The 24,275-nt window shown below is 52.0% G+C and overlaps 1 protein-coding gene across 1 annotated transcript; it reads left to right on the top strand.

Moving 5' to 3' along the window:
* Positions 1-2,492: 2,492 nt before the first annotated feature.
* LOC145344699 (transmembrane protein 238-like) lies at positions 2,493-4,924 on the top strand. The gene is made up of 2 exons (XM_080191805.1): positions 2,493-3,911; positions 4,665-4,924. Exon 1 carries the CDS (start codon positions 3,491-3,493, stop codon positions 3,899-3,901), a length of 411 nt encoding a protein of 136 aa, XP_080047931.1. The 5' UTR covers positions 2,493-3,490; the 3' UTR covers positions 3,902-3,911; positions 4,665-4,924.
* Positions 4,925-24,275: the final 19,351 nt, after the last annotated feature.

The following is a 24,275-nucleotide window of genomic DNA, read 5'->3' as shown; positions in this document are numbered from 1 at the left end:
GTTGGGCTGGAGCGGGAGTGGAACCGGAGGAGAAAGCGATTTTCCTGTCAAAGCTCGTCTCTTCCAGGATATTGTCTGTTGTTATTATTGTTGTTGAGACTGATTTCCCTCATCCTAAATCCCTCCCACACCTACCCCCGCCCCCGTCTCTGTCTCTCGCTGCGTCTCTCTGTCTCTCTCTCTCTCTGTCTCTCTCTCTGTCTCTCTCTCTCTCTGTCTCTCTCTCTGTCTCTCTCTCTGTTTCTGTCTCTCTCTCTTTCTGTCTTTCTGTATCTGTCGCTCTGTCTCTCTCTATATCTCTCTCTCTTTCTCTTTGTCTTTCTATCTCTCTCTCTCTTTCTGTATCTGTCGCTCTGTCTGTCTGTCTCTCTCTGTGTCTCTCTCTCTCTCTATATCTGTCAGTCTATCTCTCTCTTTCTCTCTGTCTGTCTGTATCTGTGTCTCTGTCTCTCTCTGCCTGTCGCTCTGTCTGTCTGTCTCTCTCTCTCTCTATATCTGTCAGTCTATCTCTCTCTTTCTCTCTGTCTGTCTGTATCTGTGTCTCTGTCTCTCTCTGTCTGTCGCTCTGTCAGTCTGTCTCTCCATTTCTTCATCTCGATCCCTCCATCTCCTATTTTTCCCAGTTTAACCCCTCCCCACCCCTGACTCCTGTCTGAATGATTGCTTAGCTCTGTAATATCCGCTGACTTATCCCCAGTGCTGCTGTACAGACACCCCGCTACTGAATAAAGCACGGATCCCATCGCTGCTGTGTTGTAGCCTGGCACTGCCTGTTGAAGTGTCCATCTCTCTCTCTCTCTCTCTCTCTGTCACACTCACCCCTGCCACACTGCTATTTGGACAGGACACATCCTCTGTCGACCCCCCACTCCATCCCTGCGCTCGGTTCCATCCCTTTCCTCTGACAGCAATCTCTCAAATCTCCGATTTGACTGTCCAATCCTCCCCCAGTCCCGGAGAGTTCCTGCTTTCTGTTCCCCCGTGTGTGCGGAAATGCTTCCTGACATTTTAATTCATCTGTGGCACAGCGGGTTAGTGCTGCTGCCTCACAGCGCCAGGGACCCGGGTTCGATTCCTGGCCTCGGGCCACTGTCTGTGTGGAGTTTGCACATTCTCCCCGTGTCTGCGTGGGTTTCCTCCGGGTGCTCCGGTTTCCTCCCACTGTCCAAAGATGTGAAGGTTAGGTGGATTGGCCGTGCTAAATCACCCGAGATGCGTAAGTTAGAGGGAGTGCTGAGTAAATGTGTAAGGATAGGGCCTGGCCGGGATTGTGCAGACTCGATGGGCCGAATGGCTTTCTCCACTATAGGGTTTCTATTCTATTCTACTTGGGTGTCTCTGGCTAACTGGAATTTATTGCCCATCCCTAGTTGCCCCTCGGAGGGGCAGTTGAGAGTCACCCGCATTGCTGTGTCTCTGGAGTCACGTGTAGGCCAGACCGGGGTAAGGACGGCAGATTTCCTTCCCTAAGGAACGTTAGTGATCCAGACGGGATTTTCCAACAATCGGTCATCAGGAGATTCTTAATTCCAGATGGTTTTTACTGAATTCACATTCCACCACCTGCCGTGATGGGATTCGAACCCGGGTCCCCAGAACGTCAGCTGTGTTTCTGAATGAATAGCCAAGTGGGAATATCACCAGGCCATCGCCTGGCTCTCAATTATCTCTCTCATCGATCCAATCGAATCCTTTCATTGTCCAAAGACATTGAGGATCGCTGCTCGAGCGAGGACACTGGAGATAGTACAGACCCAGCCTGTGAATCCTAATCCTCCTGTTTCAATCCCGCTGTGTTCAACCCCACATGAGGGGCTGAGTGGCCTCCTCCTGTTCCTTTATATGGCCACCGAGGGGAGTGTCAGCCTGGATTATGGAGCTCAAATCCTAGAGTATATACATCTACCCCCGACAGTGCAGCGCTCCCTCAGTACTGGCACCGGGGGGAGTGTCAGCCTGGATTATGGAGCTCAAATCCTAGAGTATATACATCTACCCCCGACAGTGCAGCACTCCCTCAGTACTGGCACCGGGGGGAGTGTCAGCCTGGATTATGGAGCTCAAATCCTAGAGTATATACATCTACCCCCGACAGTGCAGCACTCCCTCAGTACTGGCACCGGGGGGAGTGTCAGCCTGGATTATGGAGCTCAAATCCTAGAGTATATACATCTACCCCCGACAGTGCAGCACTCCCTCAGTACTGACACCGGGGGGAGTGTCAGCCTGGATTATGGAGCTCAAATCCTAGAGTATATACACCTACCCCCGACAGTGCAGCACTCCCTCAGTACTGGCACCGGGGGGAGTGTCAGCCTGGATTATGGAGCTCAAATCCTAGAGTATATACATCTACCCTCGACAGTGCAGCACTCCCTCAGTACTGGCACCGGGGGGGAGTGTCGGTCTGGATTATGGAGCTCAAATCCTAGAGTATATACATCTACCCCCGACAGTGCAGCACTCCCTCAGTACTGGCACCGGGGGGAGTGTCGGCCTGGATTATGGAGCTCAAATCCTAGAGTATATACATCTACCCCCGACAGTGCAGCACTCCCTCAGTGCGGGGGTCCTGGATTATGGAGCTCAGGTGTATACTTTTACCTGCTCACTGAGCTGCAGCTCTCTGAGTGACTGTTGTCTTCACTGCGGGACGGAATGGGTTACCTGTGAAATTTGACCCCCTCACTTTCCATTCCTCTGCATTGCTGAACCGGTTTGTCAAGTTTCCCAGCGCAGGGCAGAGTACGTAGGGAGTGTCTGTTACAGTCTGCAAACTTACTCGCAGAGAACGAGAGGGAGCTAGCACCGTGAAGAGCGCCCCTGTGAACAATATATCAAAAGAATTGAGGCAACTGGAAGGGAGAACAAGGAGAGAAGACAGCGATACGATGTCCGGGCGGGTGTCCAGGAATTGAGACACCGGAGAGAGACTGAAAGACAAAGGACGACAGGGATCACGGGAGGGTGAGCAAGCTGGAGAGGGAAAGAGTAGACAAGAGCGAGAGATTGTGGAAGAGATCAGGACTGAGGGCCAGAGAGTGTGACTGAAGGCAGTGAGGGGGAGGGAGAAAAGGACAGCACAGGGAAGAGTGACAGGGAGAGGGAAAGAGGTAACCGGAGAGTGGGTGCGAGAGAGAGAGAGAGACGGAGCGATAGAAGGAGAGAGAGCGTGATAAGGAGATCAAAGGAGGGAACAGGACAAGAGATTGACACAGCGAGAGAGTGATAAAGGAGATCAAAGGTGAGAGCAAGAAATAGTTTGGGAGTGAGAAAGCTTGGGGCAGAGAGCGAGAGAATTCGAGGGAGGGATTGGGAAAGAGTTTGAGGAAGTGGTAGAGTTTGAAGGAGAGAAGGAGTGAGAAAGTTTGAGGGAGAAAGGGAGAGAACTTGAGGGAGAGATTGGGAAAGAGTTTGAGGAAGCGATAGAGTTTGAAGGAGGGTGTGAGTGAGTAGGAGTTGGAGTGATAGAGGGGTTGTAGTGGTGGAGATGGCTCTGAAAGGGTTGAGTCGCTGTACCTACGCCCTGTGGCTGGCTGTGGTCCTGGATGTGGTGGGCTTGGTGACATTGTTGGTGGGTGTCTTTGGCAGCCTCCAGCGAGGGGGTCGGGATTACGGTGACATGCTGATCTACACGGGGGCCATCGTGGTGTTTGTCAGCCTGATTGGCTGGGTCTTCTGGTACACGGGAAACATCGAGATCACCTGGGACGAGCTGGTCAATGATTATTGTCCCAAAGACACCAAACTCCAGCGCATTGTCCGCAAGATATCCCGCAGCATCTCCATGCGCAACGGCGAGAACCGCGTCATCAGGGGGGCAGCGACCCGTGACACGGGCTATCAGGAGGAGCGGGGAGACAAACGCGAAGGGCCTCAAGGATGCGCCACCAATGGCTAAGGTGCCCGAGGTAAGGATCTTCCAACCGACACTAGGGGGCGGCGGGGGGTGGTCCACGGCATCTGTTGCATTGATATATCAACTTCAGCATCCCCCAGCAGCAATTGTTACTCGGTTCAATATTGAGATGTGGGGAAGTAGCAGGTACAGGTCACATAAAGCTCAGTCAGAGAGAGAGAGGTTTAAAGGAGCATCTTATAGAAGGAGAGAGAGAGAGAGACAGTGAGAGACAGAGGCCGAGGGGGGTGGGGGGGAGAGATTTAGGGAGGGAATTCCAGAACTAAGGGCCCTTTCCAGGCTCGAGAGGCCGGAATCAGAGGAACACGGAGATCTCGGAGGAGGAGGTTACAGAGAGAGGGGGACGAGAGAGGGATTAAAACAGGAGGATGAGAATTGTACGGGATATGAAGGAACCATCCTTCCATTGAACTCTCTGCATCCATTCTTCCTGAGATATCTGACATCCCCATCCCAGAATCCTATATTATCCCTCCAACCCTCTCCCCGTCTCCCCAACCCCCACCCTCTCCCCGTCTTCCCCAACCCCCACCTCTCCCTCAATCCCCCACCCTCTCCCCGTCTTCCCCAACCCCCACCTCTCCCTCAATCCCCCACCCTCTCCCCGTCTTCCCCAACCCCCACCTCTCCCTCAATCCCCCACCCTCTCCCCGTCTCCCTCAATCCCCCACCTACCCAGTGAGGAGGGTTTTGGGGTAACATCACATTGCAAACTCATTGTTTTGCATGAACTTTCCTTCCTCAGGTTACGTTCGGGATGGATACCTTGGGAAAACTCTTCAATTTCCCATTCTCGCTGCTGTCTGGATTGGATGCTTATCTCTACCACCTCAAACCATTCACACCATAAAATATCTGCTGTTTTTTATCTCGTTGGATTTGCCGATGTAAACAGTCACGGCGCAGCTCCAAGCTCTGGCCACCGGGTGGCGCCTTAACTCCACCCCCACCCCTCACAGTGCCTTCATCTGGTAATTAAAGGATTCAAATTTGTCAATGGCAGGAAGCGCTGCTCATTTTACATGGGAGGCTTACAAATGGAGAGAGAAAGCTCTGGGCCTGAAAATCCAGTTGGAACATTTGTAACGTCTTTCCTTGGCTGGTTGCCCATTGAGGCAGACTTGCTGGTGGCACATGAAGACTGCACCACTCTCAGCGCCCCTTCCCCTCCACCCCCACCAAATGCGCAGCTCTACCCCCTCCTCCCTCGAAGCATCATCCAGTTCTGCTCTTCCACATCTCAGTTTTGTGTTCATTTAATGAGGTTTTACGACCCTTCTATCATCGATTTCAGCTGGAATTTGACTGAATGGAAATTGCTGAAAAGGCGGGGGGGAGGTGAGCAAAGACCAGAATTCCAAATTTCGGACAGTCTGAGCGACTTACACCACTGGAGAAATTCGAATGGCAGGTGAAGTAAGCTGTTCCACACTGCCATCATGTCGCAGTGATGTGAGTGGCTTTCCCCAGTGTGCGGATGGGAACTGTCACCCCGATGTTTAGTTCCGGCGACTGTGCCCTTGCCGGGGTTCGATGCCAGGGTCGACGATGGCACAGAGCAGTGATTGGCTGATTGGATCGATGAGCCTGGCTCCCCTGGCAGAGTCCGGCCCCTCCTCAACCCACCCAGGCTCTCAAAGCCAGCGAGGGCTCATCGGCCGCTGGAGGCTATTCAGGGCAGCACACGCTGAACAATTTTGAGTGCGCTCATGTCTCCATAACCAACTGAAGCTGGGCGATGGAGAATCTACTCTCACTACGGGTGCCCTACATTCCAAACCAGGGGCCTGCGCAATCTATTCACGCCTTCTTCTTAAATCCAGACGTTTGGGTTCCCCCCTCCAAGGCAACGGCGCATCCAATCGGAGTGGACCCACCAATTGGCACACCACCACCCCCGCACCCCCCCCCCCCCCCCCCCAGTGGAAGAAATCGTTTGCGATGCTTCTGAAATTTGGCATTCTTGTGTTTGTCCTCAATGAGTACAACGTGATCATCCAGGGGTACCTGGAACTCTGGGATCTTCCTCATCCCTTCCCATCTCGAGAGGGGTAAATATGGCACCTATAGATAACTAGATTCAGGCTAAATGGGGATGGTGGGGTTTATTTATACATAAGATAGACACAGAGGCTTCAGCGACATCCCTCTCTTTTCAGCAATATTGCAACTTGGTTAATTTAATTTGCTCGTGTGTTGTTGTTGTAATATCTGTCAGCTAGTGTTCAGTGAAATAAAAGTTATAAGATTGTGATGAACTTCATTGTGAAAGAAATATTTCCAACCCCACATTCCACAACCCACCGTGTGAGTTTCCTTGATGGCTGAACCAAACGCTTTGCAATCCCTGGGTCATGTTTGACATCGAGAGGAGCGTTTGACCAGATATTCTGCTTCATTCTGAACATGGGATCATCTGATTCTGCCCCCTAGCTGCTGACACCCTCAGCCACACCTTTGTTCCCCCCACCAATCAGAGCGCCCGTGCCATCCGGAGGAGGTAAATAAATGTGGCACTCAGACCATGGCGTACAGGCTAAATCAAACTGTGGGATTTATTTACATGTAAAATAGACATGGAGGCAGGGTTGCAGACTGATTCCCATGATGTGTGGCCATCTTCAAGTCGGTGAAGGAGAGAGAGAGACTGGAGATTCTTCTGGAAGAATCAAGTGTTCAGAATTTGATTTGCGAGGCAGATGTTTGAAAGCACAGTCAGAGCCCAGGAGAGGTCGTCTGCAGGGAGCATCCAATGAACAGATCTGTCTGCAAAGAGAGATCAGATGAGGGACGAGGTGGTTATATCCTGCCCTTCCTTCCACTCCACACCTTTGAAAGAGAGTTCACACGGGGAGTGTTCAGAATAAAGAGCATGCAGAGATGTCACAGATCAAAGAGGCAGCGGGAGACTGTGACACATTCCCAAAATAATGTCAGTTCAAGAATATTCTCCACACAGACAGTACACCGTTCGCTCTCTCCCTCTGCCTCTCTCTCCCTCTGTCTCTCTTTCTGTCTCTCTTGCTCTATGTCTCTCTCTCTACCTGTCTGTCTTTCTCCCTCTCTCTGTCTTTTGTGTCTCTCACTCGCTCTGTCTCTCTCTCTGTTTTTCTCTCTCTGCCTCTCTCGCTCCATCTCCCTCTTGCTCTCTCTCATTCTCTCTCCGTTGCTCTCTGCTTTCTCTCTCTCTCTGTCTCTCTCTTTCTCTGTCTCTCTTTCTCCTCTCTGCTTTCTCTCTCTCTCTCGCTCTCTCCCTCTTTCTGTCGCTCTTGCTGTATGTCTCTCTCTATTTGTCTGTCAGTCATTCTCTCTCTCTCTGTCTCTTTTTCTCTTTCTGCCTCTCTGTCTCTATCTCTCTCTGTCTCTCAAGACAATAACCTCACAAGAGGTTATTGCAGAAGGTCAGGGGACATGGAGTTGGGGGTAGGGTGTTAGCATGGACAGAGGATTGGTTGTCAAATAGGAGGCAGAGAGTGGGGGTCAATGGGTGCTATTCGGATTGGCGGTTGGTGACTAGTGGAGTGCCCCAGGGGTCGGTGCTGGGGCCTCAGCTATTTACCATTTATATAGATGATCTGGAGGAGGGAACCGAGTGTAGGGTGTCGAAATTTGCTGATGACAGCAAGATTGGTGGAGCGGCAAATTGTGCGGAGGGTGTGGAGAGTCTACAGAAGGATCTAGATAGGCTGGGCGAATGGGCCAGGAAATGGCAAATGGAATTTAATGTTGGCAAGTGTGAGGTGGTCCATTTTGGTAGGAAGAATGGTAGGAAGGACTATTACTTACATGGAGAAAAACTGCAGCAGGCGACGGTGCAGAGGGACCTCGGGGTCCTTGTGCATGAGTCGCAAAAACCCAGCTTGCAGGTGCAGCAGGTGGTCAGGAAGGCGAATGGGATGCTGGCCTTCATAGCAAGGGGGATTGAATATAAAAGTAGGGAGGTCTTGCTGCAGCTGTATAGGGCATTGGTGAGGCCGCAGCTGGAGTACTGTGTGCAGTTTTGGGCGCCGCACCTGCGCAAGGATATTTTGGCCTTGGAGGGAGTGCAGAGGAGGTTTACTAGGCTGATACCGGAGTTGAGGGGGTTGAGCTATGAGGAGAGGCTGAATAAACTAGGCTTGTACTCGTTAGAGTTTAGAAGAATGAGGGGAGATCTCATTGAGACGTATAAGATGATGAATGGGATGGATAGGATAGAGGTGGAGAGACTCTTCCCGCTCAGAAAGGACAGTAGGACTAGTGGGCACAGCCTCAAGATAAAGGGGGGGCGGTTTAGAACGGAGTTGAGGAGGAACTTCTTCACTCAAAGGGTGGTGAATCTCTGGAATTCTCTGCCCGTTGAAGTGGTGGAGGCTGCCTCGCTAAATATTTTTAAGAAGCGGGTTGATGGGTTCTTGATAAGAGAGGGGATTAAGGGTTATGGGGAGAGGGCGGGAAAGTGGAACTGAGCCACAACAGATCAGCCATGATCTTATTGAATGGCGGGGCAGGCTCGAAGGGCTAGATGGCCTACTCCTGCTCCTATTACTTATGTTCTTATGTTCTCACTTGCTCTGTTTCTCTCTCTGTTTCTCTCTATCTGTTGCTCTGCCTCTCTGTCTCTCTCTCTCTCCGTCTCCCTCTTGCTTTCTCTCACTCTCTCCGTCTCTCTCTCTCTCTCTCTCTGTAAAAACACAGCGGGGGTCTGACTTCCCTTCCCCAGTTTGGAGGGCAGGGGAAGGAATCCTTGCACCCCCCCCGACCCCCCGGTGCCCCACGTGACCCCAGTATTTCTGGGGGGATGGGGAAGCTCTGTGACATCTGAGCTTTGGAGCGTTCCAGCAGTGTGGGCCTGGAGACCCTGTCCCCCAACACTCACACAGGGGACCCCCAGGCTCAGTGACAGCGGAAGGGGGCAGAGAGGGTGACTCACCTCCCTGCTCTCAGGGTCAGTCACCTTCACTGTCCTCATTCAATAGTTTCATCAGCAGTTTGGTCAAATCCGCCTCTTTCACCCTCGAGTTCTCCTCCGTCAACTTCTTCAGATGTCTGAAAGGAACACAAAATCCAGAGAGAGCATCAAGGAGCTTTACTCTGTATCTAACCCCGTGTTGTACCTGTCCTGGGAGTGTTTGATGGGGACAGTGTAGAGGGAGCTTTACTCTGTATCTAACCCCGTGCTGTACCTGTCCTGGGAGTGTTTGATGGGGGACAGTGTAGAGGGAGCTTTGCTCTGTATCTAACCCCGTGCTGTCCCTGTCCTGGGAGTGTTTGATGGGGACAGTGCAGAGGGAGCTTTACTCTGTATCTAACCCCGTGCTGTACCTGTCCTGGGAGTGTTTGATGGGAGACAGTGTAGAGGGAGCTTTACTCTGTATCTAACCCCGTGCTGTCCCTGTCCTGGGAGTGTTTGATGGGGACAGTGTAGAGGGAGCTTTACTCGGTATCTAACCCCGTGCTGTCCCTGTCCTGGGAGTGTTTGATGGGGGACAGTGTAGAGGGAGCTTTGCTCTGAATCTAACCCCGTGCTGTACCTGTCCTGGGAGTGTTTGATGGGAGACAGTGTAGAGGGAGCTTTACTCTGGATCTAACCCCGTGCTGTCCCTGTCCTGGGAGTGTTTGATGGGGACAGTGTAGAGGGAGCTTTACTCGGTATCTAACCCCGTGCTGTCCCTGTCCTGGGAGTGTTTGATGGGGGACAGTGTAGAGGGAGCTTTACTCTGTATCTAACCCCGTGCTGTCCCTGTCCTGGGAGTGTTTGATGCGGACAGTGTAGAGGGAGCTTTACTCTGTATCTATCCCCGTGCTGTACCTGTCCTGGGAGTGTTTGATGGGGACAGTGTAGAGGGAGCTTCACTCTGTATCTAACCCCGTGCTGTACCTGTCCTGGGAGTGTTTCATAGGGGGACAGTGTAGAGGGAGCTTTACTCTGTATCTAACCCCATGCTGTCCCTGTCCTGGGAGTGTTTGATGGGGGGACAGTGTAGTGGGAGCTTTACTCTGTATCTAACTCATGCTGTACCTGTCCTGGGAGTGTTTGATGGGGGACAGTGTAGAGGGACCTTTACTCTGTATCTAACCCCGTGCTGTACCTGACCTGGGAGTGTTTGATGGGGGGAAAGTGTAGAGGGAGCTTTACTCTGTATCTAACCCCGTGCTGTACCTGTCCTGGGAGTGTTTGATGGGGGACAGTGTAGAGGGAGCTTTACTCTGTATCTAACCCCATGCTGTACCTGTTCTGGGAGTGTTTGATGGGGGACAGTGTAGAGGGAGGTTTACTCTGTATCTAACCCCGTGCTGTACCTGTCCTGGGAGTGTTTGATGGGGGGACAGTGTAGAGGGAGCTTTACTCTGTATCTAACCCCGTGCTGTACCTGTCCTGGGAGTGTTTGATGGGGGACAGTGTAGAGGGATCTTTATTCTGTATCGAACCCCATGCTGTACCGGTCCTGGGAGTGTTTGATGGGAGACAGTGTAGAGGGAGCTTTACTCTGTATCTAACCCCGTGCTGTACCTGTCCTGGGAGTGTTTGATGGGAGACAGTGTAGAGGGAGCTTTACTCTGTATCTAACCCTGTGCTGTACCTGTCCTGGGAGTGTTTGATAGGAGGACAGTGTAGAGGGAGCTTTACTCTATATCTAACCCCGTGCTGTACATGTCCTGGGAGTGTTTGATGGGGGACAGTGTAGAGGGAGCTTTACTCTGTATCTAACCCCGTGCTGTCCCTGTCCTGGGAGTGTTTGATGGGGGGACAGTGTAGAGGGAGCTTTATTCTGTATCTAACCCCGTGCTGTCCCTGTCCTCGGAGTGTTTGATGGGGGAAAGTGTTGAGGGAGCTTTACTCTGTATCTAACCCCGTGCTGTACCTGTCCTGGGAGTGTTTGATGGGGGGACAGTGTAGAGGGAGCTTTAGTCTGTATCTAACCCCGTGCTGTCCCTCTCCTGGGAGTGTTTGATGGGGGACAGTGTAGAGGGAGCTTTACTCTGTATCTAACCCCGTGCTGTCCCTGTCCTGGGAGTGTTTGATGCGGACAGTGTAGAGGGAGCTTTACTCTGTATCTATCCCCGTGCTGTACCTGTCCTGGGAGTGTTTGATGGGGACAGTGTAGAGGGAGCTTCACTCTGTATCTAACCCCGTGCTGTACCTGTCCTGGGAGTGTTTCATAGGGGGACAGTGTAGAGGGAGCTTTACTCTGTATCTAACCCCATGCTGTCCCTGTCCTGGGAGTGTTTGATGGGGGGACAGTGTAGTGGGAGCTTTACTCTGTATCTAACTTATGCTGTACCTGTCCTGGGAGTGTTTGATGGGGGACAGTGTAGAGGGACCTTTACTCTGTATCTAACCCCGTGCTGTACCTGACCTGGGAGTGTTTGATGGGGGGAAAGTGTAGAGGGAGCTTTACTCTGTATCTAACCCCGTGCTGTACCTGTCCTGGGAGTGTTTGATGGGGGACAGTGTAGAGGGAGCTTTACTCTGTATCTAACCCCATGCTGTACCTGTTCTGGGAGTGTTTGATGGGGGACAGTGTAGAGGGAGGTTTACTCTGTATCTAACCCCGTGCTGTACCTGTCCTGGGAGTGTTTGATGGGGGGACAGTGTAGAGGGAGCTTTACTCTGTATCTAACCCCGTGCTGTACCTGTCCTGGGAGTGTTTGATGGGGGACAGTGTAGAGGGATCTTTATTCTGTATCGAACCCCATGCTGTACCGGTCCTGGGAGTGTTTGATGGGAGACAGTGTAGAGGGAGCTTTACTCTGTATCTAACCCCGTGCTGTACCTGTCCTGGGAGTGTTTGATGGGACACAGTGTAGAGGGAGCTTTACTCTGTATCTAACCCTGTGCTGTACCTGTCCAGGGAGTGTTTGATGGGGACAGTGTAGAGGGAGCTTTACTCTGTATCTAACCCCGTGCTGTACCTGTCCTGGGAGTGTTTGATGGGGGGACAGTGTAGAGGGAGTTTTACTCTGTATCTAACCCCGTGCTGTACCTGTCCTGGGAGTGTTTGATAGGAGGACAGTGTAGAGGGAGCTTTACTCTATATCTAACCCCGTGCTGTACCTGTCCTGGGAGTGTTTGATGGGGGACAGTGTAGAGGGAGCTTTACTCTGTATCTAACCCCGTGCTGTCCCTGTCCTGGGAGTGTTTGATGGGGGGACAGTGTAGAGGGAGCTTTATTCTGTATCTAACCCCGTGCTGTCCCTGTCCTCGGAGTGTTTGATGGGGGAAAGTGTTGAGGGAGCTTTACTCTGTATCTAACCCCGTGCTGTACCTGTCCTGGGAGTGTTTGATGGGGGGACAGTGTAGAGGGAGCTTTAGTCTGTATCTAACCCCGTGCTGTCCCTCTCCTGGGAGTGTTTGATGGCGGACAGTGTAGAGGGAGCTTTACTCTGTATCTAACCCCATGCTGTACCTGTCCTGGGAGTGTTTGATGGGAGACAGTGTAGAGGGAGCTTTACTCTGTATCTAACCCCATGCTGTACCTGTCCTGGGAGTGTTTGATGGGAGACAGTGTAGAGGGAGCTTTACTCTGTATCTAACCCCGTGCTGTACCTGTCCAGGGAGTGTTTGATGGGGACAGTGTAGAGGGAGCTTTACTCTGTATCTAACCCCGTGCTGTACCTGTCCTGGGAGTGTTTGATGGGGGACAGTGTAGAGGGATCTTTACTCTGTATCTAACCCCATGCTGTACCTGTCCTGGGAGTGTTTGATGGGGGACAGTGTAGAGGGAGCTTTACTCTGTATCTAACCCCGTGCTGTACCTGTCCTGGGAGTGTTTGATGGGGGACAGTGTAGAGGAAGCTTTACTCTGTATCTAACCCCGTGCTGTACCTGTCCTGGGAGTGTTTGATGGGGGACAGTGTAGAGGGAGCTTTACTCTGTATCTAACCCCATGCTGTACCTGTCCTGGGAGTGTTTGATGGGACACAGTGTAGAGGGAGCTTTACTCTGTATCTGACCCCGTGCTGTACCTGTCCTGGGAGTGTTTGATGGGAGACAGTGTAGACGGAGGTTTACTCTGTATCTAACCCCGTGCTGTACCTGTCCTGGGAGTGTTTGATGGGGGGACAGTGGAGAGGGAGCTTTACTCTGTATCTAACCCCGTGCTGTACCAGTCCTGGGAGTGTTTGATGGGGGACAGTGTGGAGGGATCTTTACTCTGTATCTAACCCCATGCTGTACCTGTCCTGGGAGTGTTTGATGGGAGACAATGTAGAGGGAGCTTTACTCTGTATCTAACCCCGCGCTGTACCTGTCCTGGGAGTGTTTGATGGGGGGACAGTGTAGAGGGAGCTTTATTCTGTATCTAACCCCGTGCTGTCCCTGTCCTCGGAGTGTTTGATGGGGGAAAGTGTTGAGGGAGCTTTACTCTGTATCTAACCCCGTGCTGTACCTGTCCTGGGAGTGTTTCATGGGGGGACAGTGTAGAGGGAGCTTTAGTCTGTATCTAACCCCGTGCTGTCCCTCTCCTGGGAGTGTTTGATGGGGGACAGTGTAGAGGGAGCTTTACTCTGTATCTAACCCCATGCTGTACCTGTCCTGGGAGTGTTTGATGGGAGACAGTGTAGAGGGAGCTTTACTCTGTATCTAACCCCATGCTGTACCTGTCCTGGGAGTGTTTGATGGGTGACAGTGTAGAGGGAGCTTTACTCTGTATCTAACCCCGTGCTGTATCTGTCCAGGGAGTGTTTGATGGGGACAGTGTAGAGGGAGCTTTACTCTGTATCTAACCCCGTGCTGTACCTGTCCTGGGAGTGTTTGATGGGGGACAGTGTAGAGGAAGCTTTACTCTGTATCTAACCCCGTGCTGTACCTGTCCTGGGAGTGTTTGATGGGAGACAGTGTAGAGGGAGCTTTACTCTGCATCTAACCCTGTGCTGTACCTGTCCAGGGAGTGTTTGATGGGGGACAGTGTAGAGGGAGCTTTACTCTGTATCTAACCCCATGCTGTACCTGTCCTGGGAGTGTTTGATGGGGGACAGTGTAGAGGGAGCTTTACTCTGTATCTAACCCCGTGCTGTACCTGTCCTGGGAGTGTTTGATGGGGGACAGTGTAGAGGAAGCTTTACTCTGTATCTAACCCCGTGCTGTACCTGTCCTGGGAGTGTTTGATGGGAGACAGTGTAGAGGGAGCTTTACTCTGCATCTAACCCTGTGCTGTACCTGTCCAGGGAGTGTTTGATGGGGGACAGTGTAGAGGGAGCTTTACTCTGTATCTAACCCCGTGCTGTACCTGTCCTGGGAGTGTTTGATGGGGGACAGTGTAGAGGGAGCTTTACTCTGTATCTAACCCCGTGCTGTACCTGTCCTGGGAGTGTTTGATGGGGGACAGTGTAGAGGAAGCTTTACTCTGTATCTAACCCCGTGCTGTACCTGTCCTGGGAGTGTTTGATGGGAGACAGTGTAGAGGGAGCTTTACTCTGCATCTAACCCTGTGCTGTACCTGTCCAGGGAGTGTTTGATGGGGGACAGTGTAGAGGGAGCTTTACTCTGTATCTAACCCCGTGCTGTACCTGTCCTGGGAGTGTTTGATGGGGGACAGTGTAGAGGGAGCTTTACTCTGTATCTAACCCCATGCTGTACCTGTCCTGGGAGTGTTTGATGGGACACAGTGTAGAGGGAGCTTTACTCTGTATCTGACCCCGTGCTGTACCTGTCCTGGGAGTGTTTGATGGGAGACAGTGTAGACGGAGGTTTACTCTGTATCTAACCCCGTGCTGTACCTGTCCTGGGAGTGTTTGATGGGGGGACAGTGTAGAGGGAGCTTTACTCTGTATCTAACCCCGTGCTGTACCAGTCCTGGGAGTGTTTGATGGGGGACAGTGTGGAGGGATCTTTACTCTGTATCTAACCCCATGCTGTACCTGTCCTGGGAGTGTTTGATGGGAGACAGTGTAGAGGGAGCTTTACTCTGTATCTAACCCCGTGCTGTACCTGTCCTGGGAGTGTTTGATGGGGGGACAGTGTAGAGGGAGCTTTACTCTATATCTAACCCCGTGCTGTACCTGTCCTGGGAGTGTTTGATAGGGGGACAGTGTAGAGGGTGCTTTACTCTATATCTAACCCCGTGCTGTACCTGTCCTGGGAGTGTTTGATGGGGGGACAGTGTAGAGGGAGGTTTACTCTGTATCTAACCCCGTGCTGTCCCTGTCCTGGGAGTGTTTGATGGGGGGACAGTGTAGAGGGAGCTTTATTCTGCATCTAACCCCATGCTGTCCCTGTCCTGGGAGTGTTTGATGGGGGACAGTGTAGAGGGAGCTTTGCTCTGTATCTAACCCCGTGCTGTACCTGTCCTGGGAGTGTTTGATGGGAGACAGTGTAGAGGGAGCTTTACTCTGGATCTAACCCCGTGCTGTCCCTGTCCTGGGAGTGTTTGATGCGGACAGTGTAGAGGGAGCTTTACTCTGTATCTATCCCCGTGCTGTACCTGTGCTGGGAGTGTTTGATGGGGACAGTGTAGAGGGAGCTTTACTCTGTATCTAACCCCGTGCTGTACCTGTCCTGGGAGTGTTTCATAGGGGGACAGTGTAGAGGGAGCTTTACTCTGTATCTAACCCCATGCTGTCCCTGTCCTGGGAGTGTTTGATGGGGGGACAGTGTAGTGGGAGCTTTACTCTGTATCTAACTCATGCTGTACCTGTCCTGGGAGTGTTTGATGAGGGACAGTGTAGAGGGACCTTTACTCTGTATCTAATACCGTGCTGTACCTGTCCTGGGAGTGTTTGATGGGGGGACAGTGTAGAGGGAGCTTTACTCTGTGTCTAACCCCGTGCTGTCCCTGTCCTGGGAGTGTTTGATGGGGGACAGTGTTGACGGAGCTTTACTCTGTATCTAACCCCGTGCTGTCCCTGTCCTGGGAGTGTTTGATGCGGACAGTGTAGAGGGAGCTTTACTCTGTATCTATCCCCGTGCTGTACCTGTCCTGGGAGTGTTTGATGGGGGACAGTGTAGAGGGAGCTTTACTCTGTATCTAACCCCGTGCTGTCCCTGTCCTGGGAGTGTTTGATGCGGACAGTGTAGAGGGAGCTTTACTCTGTATCTAACCCCGTGCTGTACCTGTCCTGGGAGTGTTTGATGGGACAGAGTGGAGAGGGAGCTTTACTCTGTATCTAACCCCGTGCTGTCCCTGTCCTGGGAGTGTTTGATGGGGACAGTGTAGGGGAAGCTTTACTCTGTATCTAACCCCGTGCTGTCCCTGTCCTGGGAGTGTTTGATGGGGACAGTGTAGAGGGAGCTTTACTCTGTATCTAACCCCGTGCTGTACCTGTCCTGGGAGTGTTTGATGGGGGACAGTGTAGAGGGAGCTTTGCTCTGTATCTAACCCCGTGCTGTACCTGTCCTGGGAGTGTTTGATGGGAGACAGTGTAGAGGGAGCTTTACTCTGTATCTAACCCCGTGCTGTCCCTGTCCTGGGAGTGTTTGATGGGGACAGTGTAGAGGGAGCTTTACTCGGTATCTAACCCCGTGCTGTCCCTGTCCTGGGAGTGTTTGATGGGGGACAGTGTAGAGGGAGCTTTGCTCTGTATCTAACCCCGTGCTGTACCTGTCCTGGGAGTGTTTGATGGGAGACAGTGTAGAGGGAGCTTTACTCTGTATGTAACCCCGTGCTGTCCCTGTCCTGGGAGTGTTTGATGGGGGGACAGTGTAGAGGGAGCTTTATTCTGTATCTAACCCCGTGCTGTCCCTGTCCTCGGAGTGTTTGATGGGGGAAAGTGTTGAGGGAGCTTTACTCTGTATCTAACCCCGTGCTGTACCTGTCCTGGGAGTGTTTGATGGGGGACAGTGTGGAGGGATCTTTACTCTGTATCTAACCCCATGCTGTACCTGTCCTGGGAGTGTTTGATGGGAGACAGTGTAGAGGGAGCTTTACTCTGTATCTAACCCCGTGCTGTACCTGTCCTGGGAGCGTTTGATGGGAGACAGTGTAGAGGGAGCTTTACTCTGTATCTAACCCTGTGCTGTACCTGTCCAGGGAGTGTTTGATGGGGACAGTGTAGCGGGAGCTTTACTCTGTATCTAACCCCGTGCTGTAACTGTCCTGGGAGTGTTTGATGGGGGGACAGTGTAGAGGGAGCTTTACTCTGTATCTAACCCCGTGCTGTACCTCTCCTGGGAGTATTTGATAGGGGGACAGTGTAGAGGGAGCTTTACTCTATATCTAACCCCGTGCTGTACCTGTCCTGGGAGTGTTTGATGGGGGGACAGTGTAGAGGGAGCTTTACTCTGTATCTAACCCCGTGCTGTCCCTGTCCTGGGAGTGTTTGATGGGGGGACAGTGTAGAGGGAGCTTTATTCTGCATCTAACCCCATGCTGTCCCTGTCCTGGGAGTGTTTGATGGGGGACAGTGTTGAGGGAGCTTTACTCTGTGTCTAACCCCGTGCTGTACCTTTCCTGGGAGTGTTTGATGGGGGGACAGTGTAGAGGGAGGTTTACTCTGTATCTAACCCCGTGCTGTCCCTCTCCTGGGAGTGCTTGATGGGGGACAGTGTAGAGGGAGCTTTACTCTGTATCTAACCCCGTGCTGTACCTGACCTGGGAGTGTTTGATGGGGGGAAAGTGTAGAGGGAGCTTTACTCTGTATCTAACCCCGTGCTGTACCTGTCCTGGGAGTGTTTGATGGGGGACAGTGTAGAGGGAGCTTTACTCTGTATCTAACCCCGTGCTGTACCTGTCCTGGGAGTGTTTGATGGGGGACAGTGTAGAGGGAGCTTTACTCTTTATCTAACCCGGTGCTGTACCTGTCCTGGGAGTGTTTGATGGGAGACAGTGTAGAGGGAGCTTTACTCTGTATCTAACCCCGTGCTGTACCTGTCCTGGGAGTGTTTGATGGGGACAGTGTAGAGGGAGCTTTACTCTGTATCTAACCCTGTGCTGTACCTGTCCAGGGAGTGTTTGATGGGGACAGTGTAGAGGGAGCTTTACTCTGTATCTAACCCCGTGCTGTACCTGTCCTGGGAGTGTTTGATGGGGACAGTGTAGAGGGAGCTTTACTCTGTATCTAACCCTGTGCTGTACCTGTCCAGGGAGTGTTTGATGGGGACAGTGTAGAGGGAGCTTTACTCTGTATCTAACCCCGTGCTGTACCTGTCCTGGGAGTGTTTGATGGGGGCACAGTGTAGAGGGAGCTTTACTCTGTATCTAACCCCGTGCTGTACCTGTCCTGGGAGTGCTTGATAGGAGGACAGTGTAGAGGGAGCTTTACTCTATATCTAACCCCGTGCTGTACCTGTCCTGGGAGTGTTTGATGGGGGACAGTGTAGAGGGAGCTTTACTCTGTATCTAACCCCGTGCTGTCCCTGTCCTGGGAGTGTTTGATGGGGGGACAGTGCAGAGGGAGCTTTATTCTGTATCTAACCCCGTGCTGTCCCTGTCCTCGGAGTGTTTGATGGGGGAAAGTGTTGAGGGAGCTTTACTCTGTATCTAACCCCGTGCTGTACCTGTCCTGGGAGTGTCTGATGGGGGGACAGTGTAGAGGGAGCTTTACTCTGTATCTAACCCCGTGCTGTCCCTCTCCTCGGAGTGTTTGATGGGGGACAGTGTAGAGGGAGCTTTACTCTGTATCTAACCCCATGCTGTACCTGTCCTGGGAGTGTTTGATGGGAGACAGTGTAGAGGGAGCTTTACTCTGTATCTAACCCCATGCTGTACCTGTCCTGGGAGTGTTTGATGGGAGACAGTGTAGAGGGATCTTTACTCTGTGTCTAACCCCATGCTGTACCTGTCCTGGGAGTGTTTGATGGGAGACATTGTAGAGGGAGCTTTACTCTGTATCTAACCCCGTGCTGTACCTGTCCTGGGAGTGTTTGATGGGAGAAAGTGTAGAGGGAGCTTTACTCTGTATCTAACCCTGTGCTGTACCTGTCCAGGGAGTGTTTGATGGGGACAGTGTAGAGGGAGCTTTACTCTGTATCTAACCCCGTGCTGTACCTGTCCTGGGAGTGTTTGATGGGGGGACAGTGTAGAGGGAGCTTTACTCTGTATCTAACCCCGTGCTGTACCTGTCCTGGGAGTGTTTGATAGGGGGACAGTGTAGAGGGAGCTTTACTCTATATCTAACCCCGTGCTGTACCTGTCCTGGGAGTGTTTGATGGGAGACAGTGTAGAGGGAGCTTTACTCTGTATCTAACCCCGTGCTGTACCTGTCCTGGGAGTGTTTGATGGGGACAGTGTAGAGGGAGCTTTACTCTGTATCTAACCCTGTGCTGTACCTGTCCAGGGAGTGTTTGATGGGGACAGTGTAGAGGGAGCTTTACTCTGTATCTAACCCCGTGCTGTACCTGTCCTGGGAGTGTTTCATGGGGGCAGTGTAGAGGGAGCTTTACTCTGTATCTAACCCCGTGCTGTACCTGTCCTGGGAGTGTTTGATGGGGGACAGTGTAGAGGGAGCTTTACTCTGTATCTAACCCCGTGCTGTCCCTGTCCTGGGAGTGTTTGATGGGGGACAGTGTAGAGGGAGCTTTACTCTGTATCTAACCCCGTACTGTACCTGTCCTGGGAGTGTTTGATGGGAGACAGTGTAGAGGGAGCTTTACTCTGTATCTAACCCTGTGCTGTACCTGTCCTGGGAGTGTTTGATGGGGGGACAGTGTAGAGGGAGCTTTACTCTGTATCTAACCCTGTGCTGTACCTGTCCTGGGAGTGTTTGATGGGGACAGTGTAGAGGGAGGTTTACTCTGTATCTAACCCCGTGCTGTAACTGTCCTGGGAGTGTTTGATGGGGGGACAGTGTAGAGGGAGCTTTACTCTGTATCTAAACCCGTGCTGTACCTCTCCTGGGAGTGTTTGATGGGGACAGTGTAGAGGGAGCTTTACTCTGTATCTAACCCCGTGCTGTACCTGTCCTGGGAGTGTTTGATGTGGGGACAGTGTAGAGAGTGCTTTACTTTGTATCTAACCCTGTGCTGTAACTGTCCTGGGAGTGTTTGATGGGAGACAGTGTAGAGGGAGCTTACTCTGTATCTAACCCTGTGCTGTACCTGTCCAGGGAGTGTTTGATGGGGACAGTGTAGAGGGAGCTTTACTCTGTATCTAACCCCGTGCTGTACCTGTCCTGGGAGTGTTTGATGGGGGACAGTGTAGAGGGATCTTTACTCTGTATCTAACCCCGTGCTGTACCTGTCCTGGGAGTGTTTGATGGGAGACAGTGTAGAGGGAGCTTTACTCGGTATCTAACCCCGTGCTGTCCCTGTCCTGGGAGTGTTTGATGGGGGACAGTGTAGAGGGAGCTTTGCTCTGTATCTAACCCCGTGCTGTACCTGTCCTGGGAGTGTTTGATGGGAGACAGTGTAGAGGGAGCTTTACTCTGTATGTAACCCCGTGCTGTCCCTGTCCTGGGAGTGTTTGATGGGGGGACAGTGTAGAGGGAGCTTTATTCTGTATCTAACCCCGTGCTGTCCCTGTCCTCGGAGTGTTTGATGGGGGAAAGTGTTGAGGGAGCTTTACTCTGTATCTAACCCCGTGCTGTACCTGTCCTGGGAGTGTTTGATGGGGGACAGTGTGGAGGGATCTTTACTCTGTATCTAACCCCATGCTGTACCTGTCCTGGGAGTGTTTGATGGGAGACAGTGTAGAGGGAGCTTTACTCTGTATCTAACCCCGTGCTGTACCTGTCCTGGGAGCGTTTGATGGGAGACAGTGTAGAGGGAGCTTTACTCTGTATCTAACCCTGTGCTGTACCTGTCCAGGGAGTGTTTGATGGGGACAGTGTAGCGGGAGCTTTACTCTGTATCTAACCCCGTGCTGTAACTGTCCTGGGAGTGTTTGATGGGGGGACAGTGTAGAGGGAGCTTTACTCTGTATCTAACCCCGTGCTGTACCTCTCCTGGGAGTATTTGATAGGGGGACAGTGTAGAGGGAGCTTTACTCTATATCTAACCCCGTGCTGTACCTGTCCTGGGAGTGTTTGATGGGGGGACAGTGTAGAGGGAGCTTTACTCTGTATCTAACCCCGTGCTGTCCCTGTCCTGGGAGTGTTTGATGGGGGGACAGTGTAGAGGGAGCTTTATTCTGCATCTAACCCCATGCTGTCCCTGTCCTGGGAGTGTTTGATGGGGGACAGTGTTGAGGGAGCTTTACTCTGTGTCTAACCCCGTGCTGTACCTTTCCTGGGAGTGTTTGATGGGGGGACAGTGTAGAGGGAGGTTTACTCTGTATCTAACCCCGTGCTGTCCCTCTCCTGGGAGTGCTTGATGGGGGACAGTGTAGAGGGAGCTTTACTCTGTATCTAACCCCGTGCTGTACCTGACCTGGGAGTGTTTGATGGGGGGAAAGTGTAGAGGGAGCTTTACTCTGTATCTAACCCCGTGCTGTACCTGTCCTGGGAGTGTTTGATGGGGGACAGTGTAGAGGGAGCTTTACTCTGTATCTAACCCCGTGCTGTACCTGTCCTGGGAGTGTTTGATGGGGGACAGTGTAGAGGGAGCTTTACTCTTTATCTAACCCGGTGCTGTACCTGTCCTGGGAGTGTTTGATGGGAGACAGTGTAGAGGGAGCTTTACTCTGTATCTAACCCCGTGCTGTACCTGTCCTGGGAGTGTTTGATGGGGACAGTGTAGAGGGAGCTTTACTCTGTATCTAACCCTGTGCTGTACCTGTCCAGGGAGTGTTTGATGGGGACAGTGTAGAGGGAGCTTTACTCTGTATCTAACCCCGTGCTGTACCTGTCCTGGGAGTGTTTGATGGGGACAGTGTAGAGGGAGCTTTACTCTGTATCTAACCCTGTGCTGTACCTGTCCAGGGAGTGTTTGATGGGGACAGTGTAGAGGGAGCTTTACTCTGTATCTAACCCCGTGCTGTACCTGTCCTGGGAGTGTTTGATGGGGGCACAGTGTAGAGGGAGCTTTACTCTGTATCTAACCCCGTGCTGTACCTGTCCTGGGAGTGCTTGATAGGAGGACAGTGTAGAGGGAGCTTTACTCTATATCTAACCCCGTGCTGTACCTGTCCTGGGAGTGTTTGATGGGGGACAGTGTAGAGGGAGCTTTACTCTGTATCTAACCCCGTGCTGTCCCTGTCCTGGGAGTGTTTGATGGGGGGACAGTGCAGAGGGAGCTTTATTCTGTATCTAACCCCGTGCTGTCCCTGTCCTCGGAGTGTTTGATGGGGGAAAGTGTTGAGGGAGCTTTACTCTGTATCTAACCCCGTGCTGTACCTGTCCTGGGAGTGTCTGATGGGGGGACAGTGTAGAGGGAGCTTTACTCTGTATCTAACCCCGTGCTGTCCCTCTCCTCGGAGTGTTTGATGGGGGACAGTGTAGAGGGAGCTTTACTCTGTATCTAACCCCATGCTGTACCTGTCCTGGGAGTGTTTGATGGGAGACAGTGTAGAGGGAGCTTTACTCTGTATCTAACCCCATGCTGTACCTGTCCTGGGAGTGTTTGATGGGAGACAGTGTAGAGGGATCTTTACTCTGTGTCTAACCCCATGCTGTACCTGTCCTGGGAGTGTTTGATGGGAGACATTGTAGAGGGAGCTTTACTCTGTATCTAACCCCGTGCTGTACCTGTCCTGGGAGTGTTTGATGGGAGAAAGTGTAGAGGGAGCTTTACTCTGTATCTAACCCTGTGCTGTACCTGTCCAGGGAGTGTTTGATGGGGACAGTGTAGAGGGAGCTTTACTCTGTATCTAACCCCGTGCTGTACCTGTCCTGGGAGTGTTTGATGGGGGGACAGTGTAGAGGGAGCTTTACTCTGTATCTAACCCCGTGCTGTACCTGTCCTGGGAGTGTTTGATAGGGGGACAGTGTAGAGGGAGCTTTACTCTATATCTAACCCCGTGCTGTACCTGTCCTGGGAGTGTTTGATGGGAGACAGTGTAGAGGGAGCTTTACTCTGTATCTAACCCCGTGCTGTACCTGTCCTGGGAGTGTTTGATGGGGACAGTGTAGAGGGAGCTTTACTCTGTATCTAACCCTGTGCTGTACCTGTCCAGGGAGTGTTTGATGGGGACAGTGTAGAGGGAGCTTTACTCTGTATCTAACCCCGTGCTGTACCTGTCCTGGGAGTGTTTCATGGGGGCAGTGTAGAGGGAGCTTTACTCTGTATCTAACCCCGTGCTGTACCTGTCCTGGGAGTGTTTGATGGGGGACAGTGTAGAGGGAGCTTTACTCTGTATCTAACCCCGTGCTGTCCCTGTCCTGGGAGTGTTTGATGGGGGACAGTGTAGAGGGAGCTTTACTCTGTATCTAACCCCGTACTGTACCTGTCCTGGGAGTGTTTGATGGGAGACAGTGTAGAGGGAGCTTTACTCTGTATCTAACCCTGTGCTGTACCTGTCCTGGGAGTGTTTGATGGGGGGACAGTGTAGAGGGAGCTTTACTCTGTATCTAACCCTGTGCTGTACCTGTCCTGGGAGTGTTTGATGGGGACAGTGTAGAGGGAGGTTTACTCTGTATCTAACCCCGTGCTGTAACTGTCCTGGGAGTGTTTGATGGGGGGACAGTGTAGAGGGAGCTTTACTCTGTATCTAAACCCGTGCTGTACCTCTCCTGGGAGTGTTTGATGGGGACAGTGTAGAGGGAGCTTTACTCTGTATCTAACCCCGTGCTGTACCTGTCCTGGGAGTGTTTGATGTGGGGACAGTGTAGAGAGTGCTTTACTTTGTATCTAACCCTGTGCTGTAACTGTCCTGGGAGTGTTTGATGGGAGACAGTGTAGAGGGAGCTTACTCTGTATCTAACCCTGTGCTGTACCTGTCCAGGGAGTGTTTGATGGGGACAGTGTAGAGGGAGCTTTACTCTGTATCTAACCCCGTGCTGTACCTGTCCTGGGAGTGTTTGATGGGGGACAGTGTAGAGGGATCTTTACTCTGTATCTAACCCCGTGCTGTACCTGTCCTGGGAGTGTTTGATGGGGGGACAGTGTAGAGGGAGCTTTACTCTGTATCTAACCCCGTGCTGTACCTGTCCTGGGAGTGTTTGATGGGGGACAGTGTAGAGGGATCTTTACTCTGTATCTAACCCCATGCTGTACCTGTCCTGGGAGTGTTTGATGGGAGACATTGTAGAGGGAGCTTTACTCTGTATCTAACCCCGTGCTGTACCTGTCCTGGGAGTGTTTGATGGGAGAAAGTGTAGAGGGAGCTTTACTCTGTATCTAACCCTGTGCTGTACCTGTCCAGGGAGTGTTTGATGGGGACAGTGTAGAGGGAGCTTTACTCTGTATCTAACCCCGTGCTGTACCTGTCCTGGGAGTGTTTGATGGGGGGACAGTGTAGAGGGAGCTTTACTCTGTATCTAACCCCGTGCTGTACCTGTCCTGGGAGTGTTTGATAGGGGGACAGTGTAGAGGGAGCTTTACTCTATATCTAACCCCGTGCTGTACCTGTCCTGGGAGTGTTTGATGGGAGACAGTGTAGAGGGAGCTTTACTCTGTATCTAA

Source organism: Carcharhinus amblyrhynchos, chromosome 7 (genome assembly GCF_965287045.1).
Source record: "Carcharhinus amblyrhynchos chromosome 7, sCarAmb.v2.hapA, whole genome shotgun sequence".
Taxonomy (NCBI): Eukaryota; Metazoa; Chordata; class Chondrichthyes; order Carcharhiniformes; family Carcharhinidae; genus Carcharhinus; species Carcharhinus amblyrhynchos.
Note: the sequence above shows the minus strand (reverse complement) of the source record. Positions and strands in the feature narration are given on the sequence as shown.

Excerpts from the sequence above, each read along its gene's own strand:
- LOC145344699 (XM_080191805.1), top strand. The coding sequence starts at position 3,491 with ATGGCTCTGAAAGGGTTGAGTCGCTGTACCTACGCCCTGTGGCTGGCT.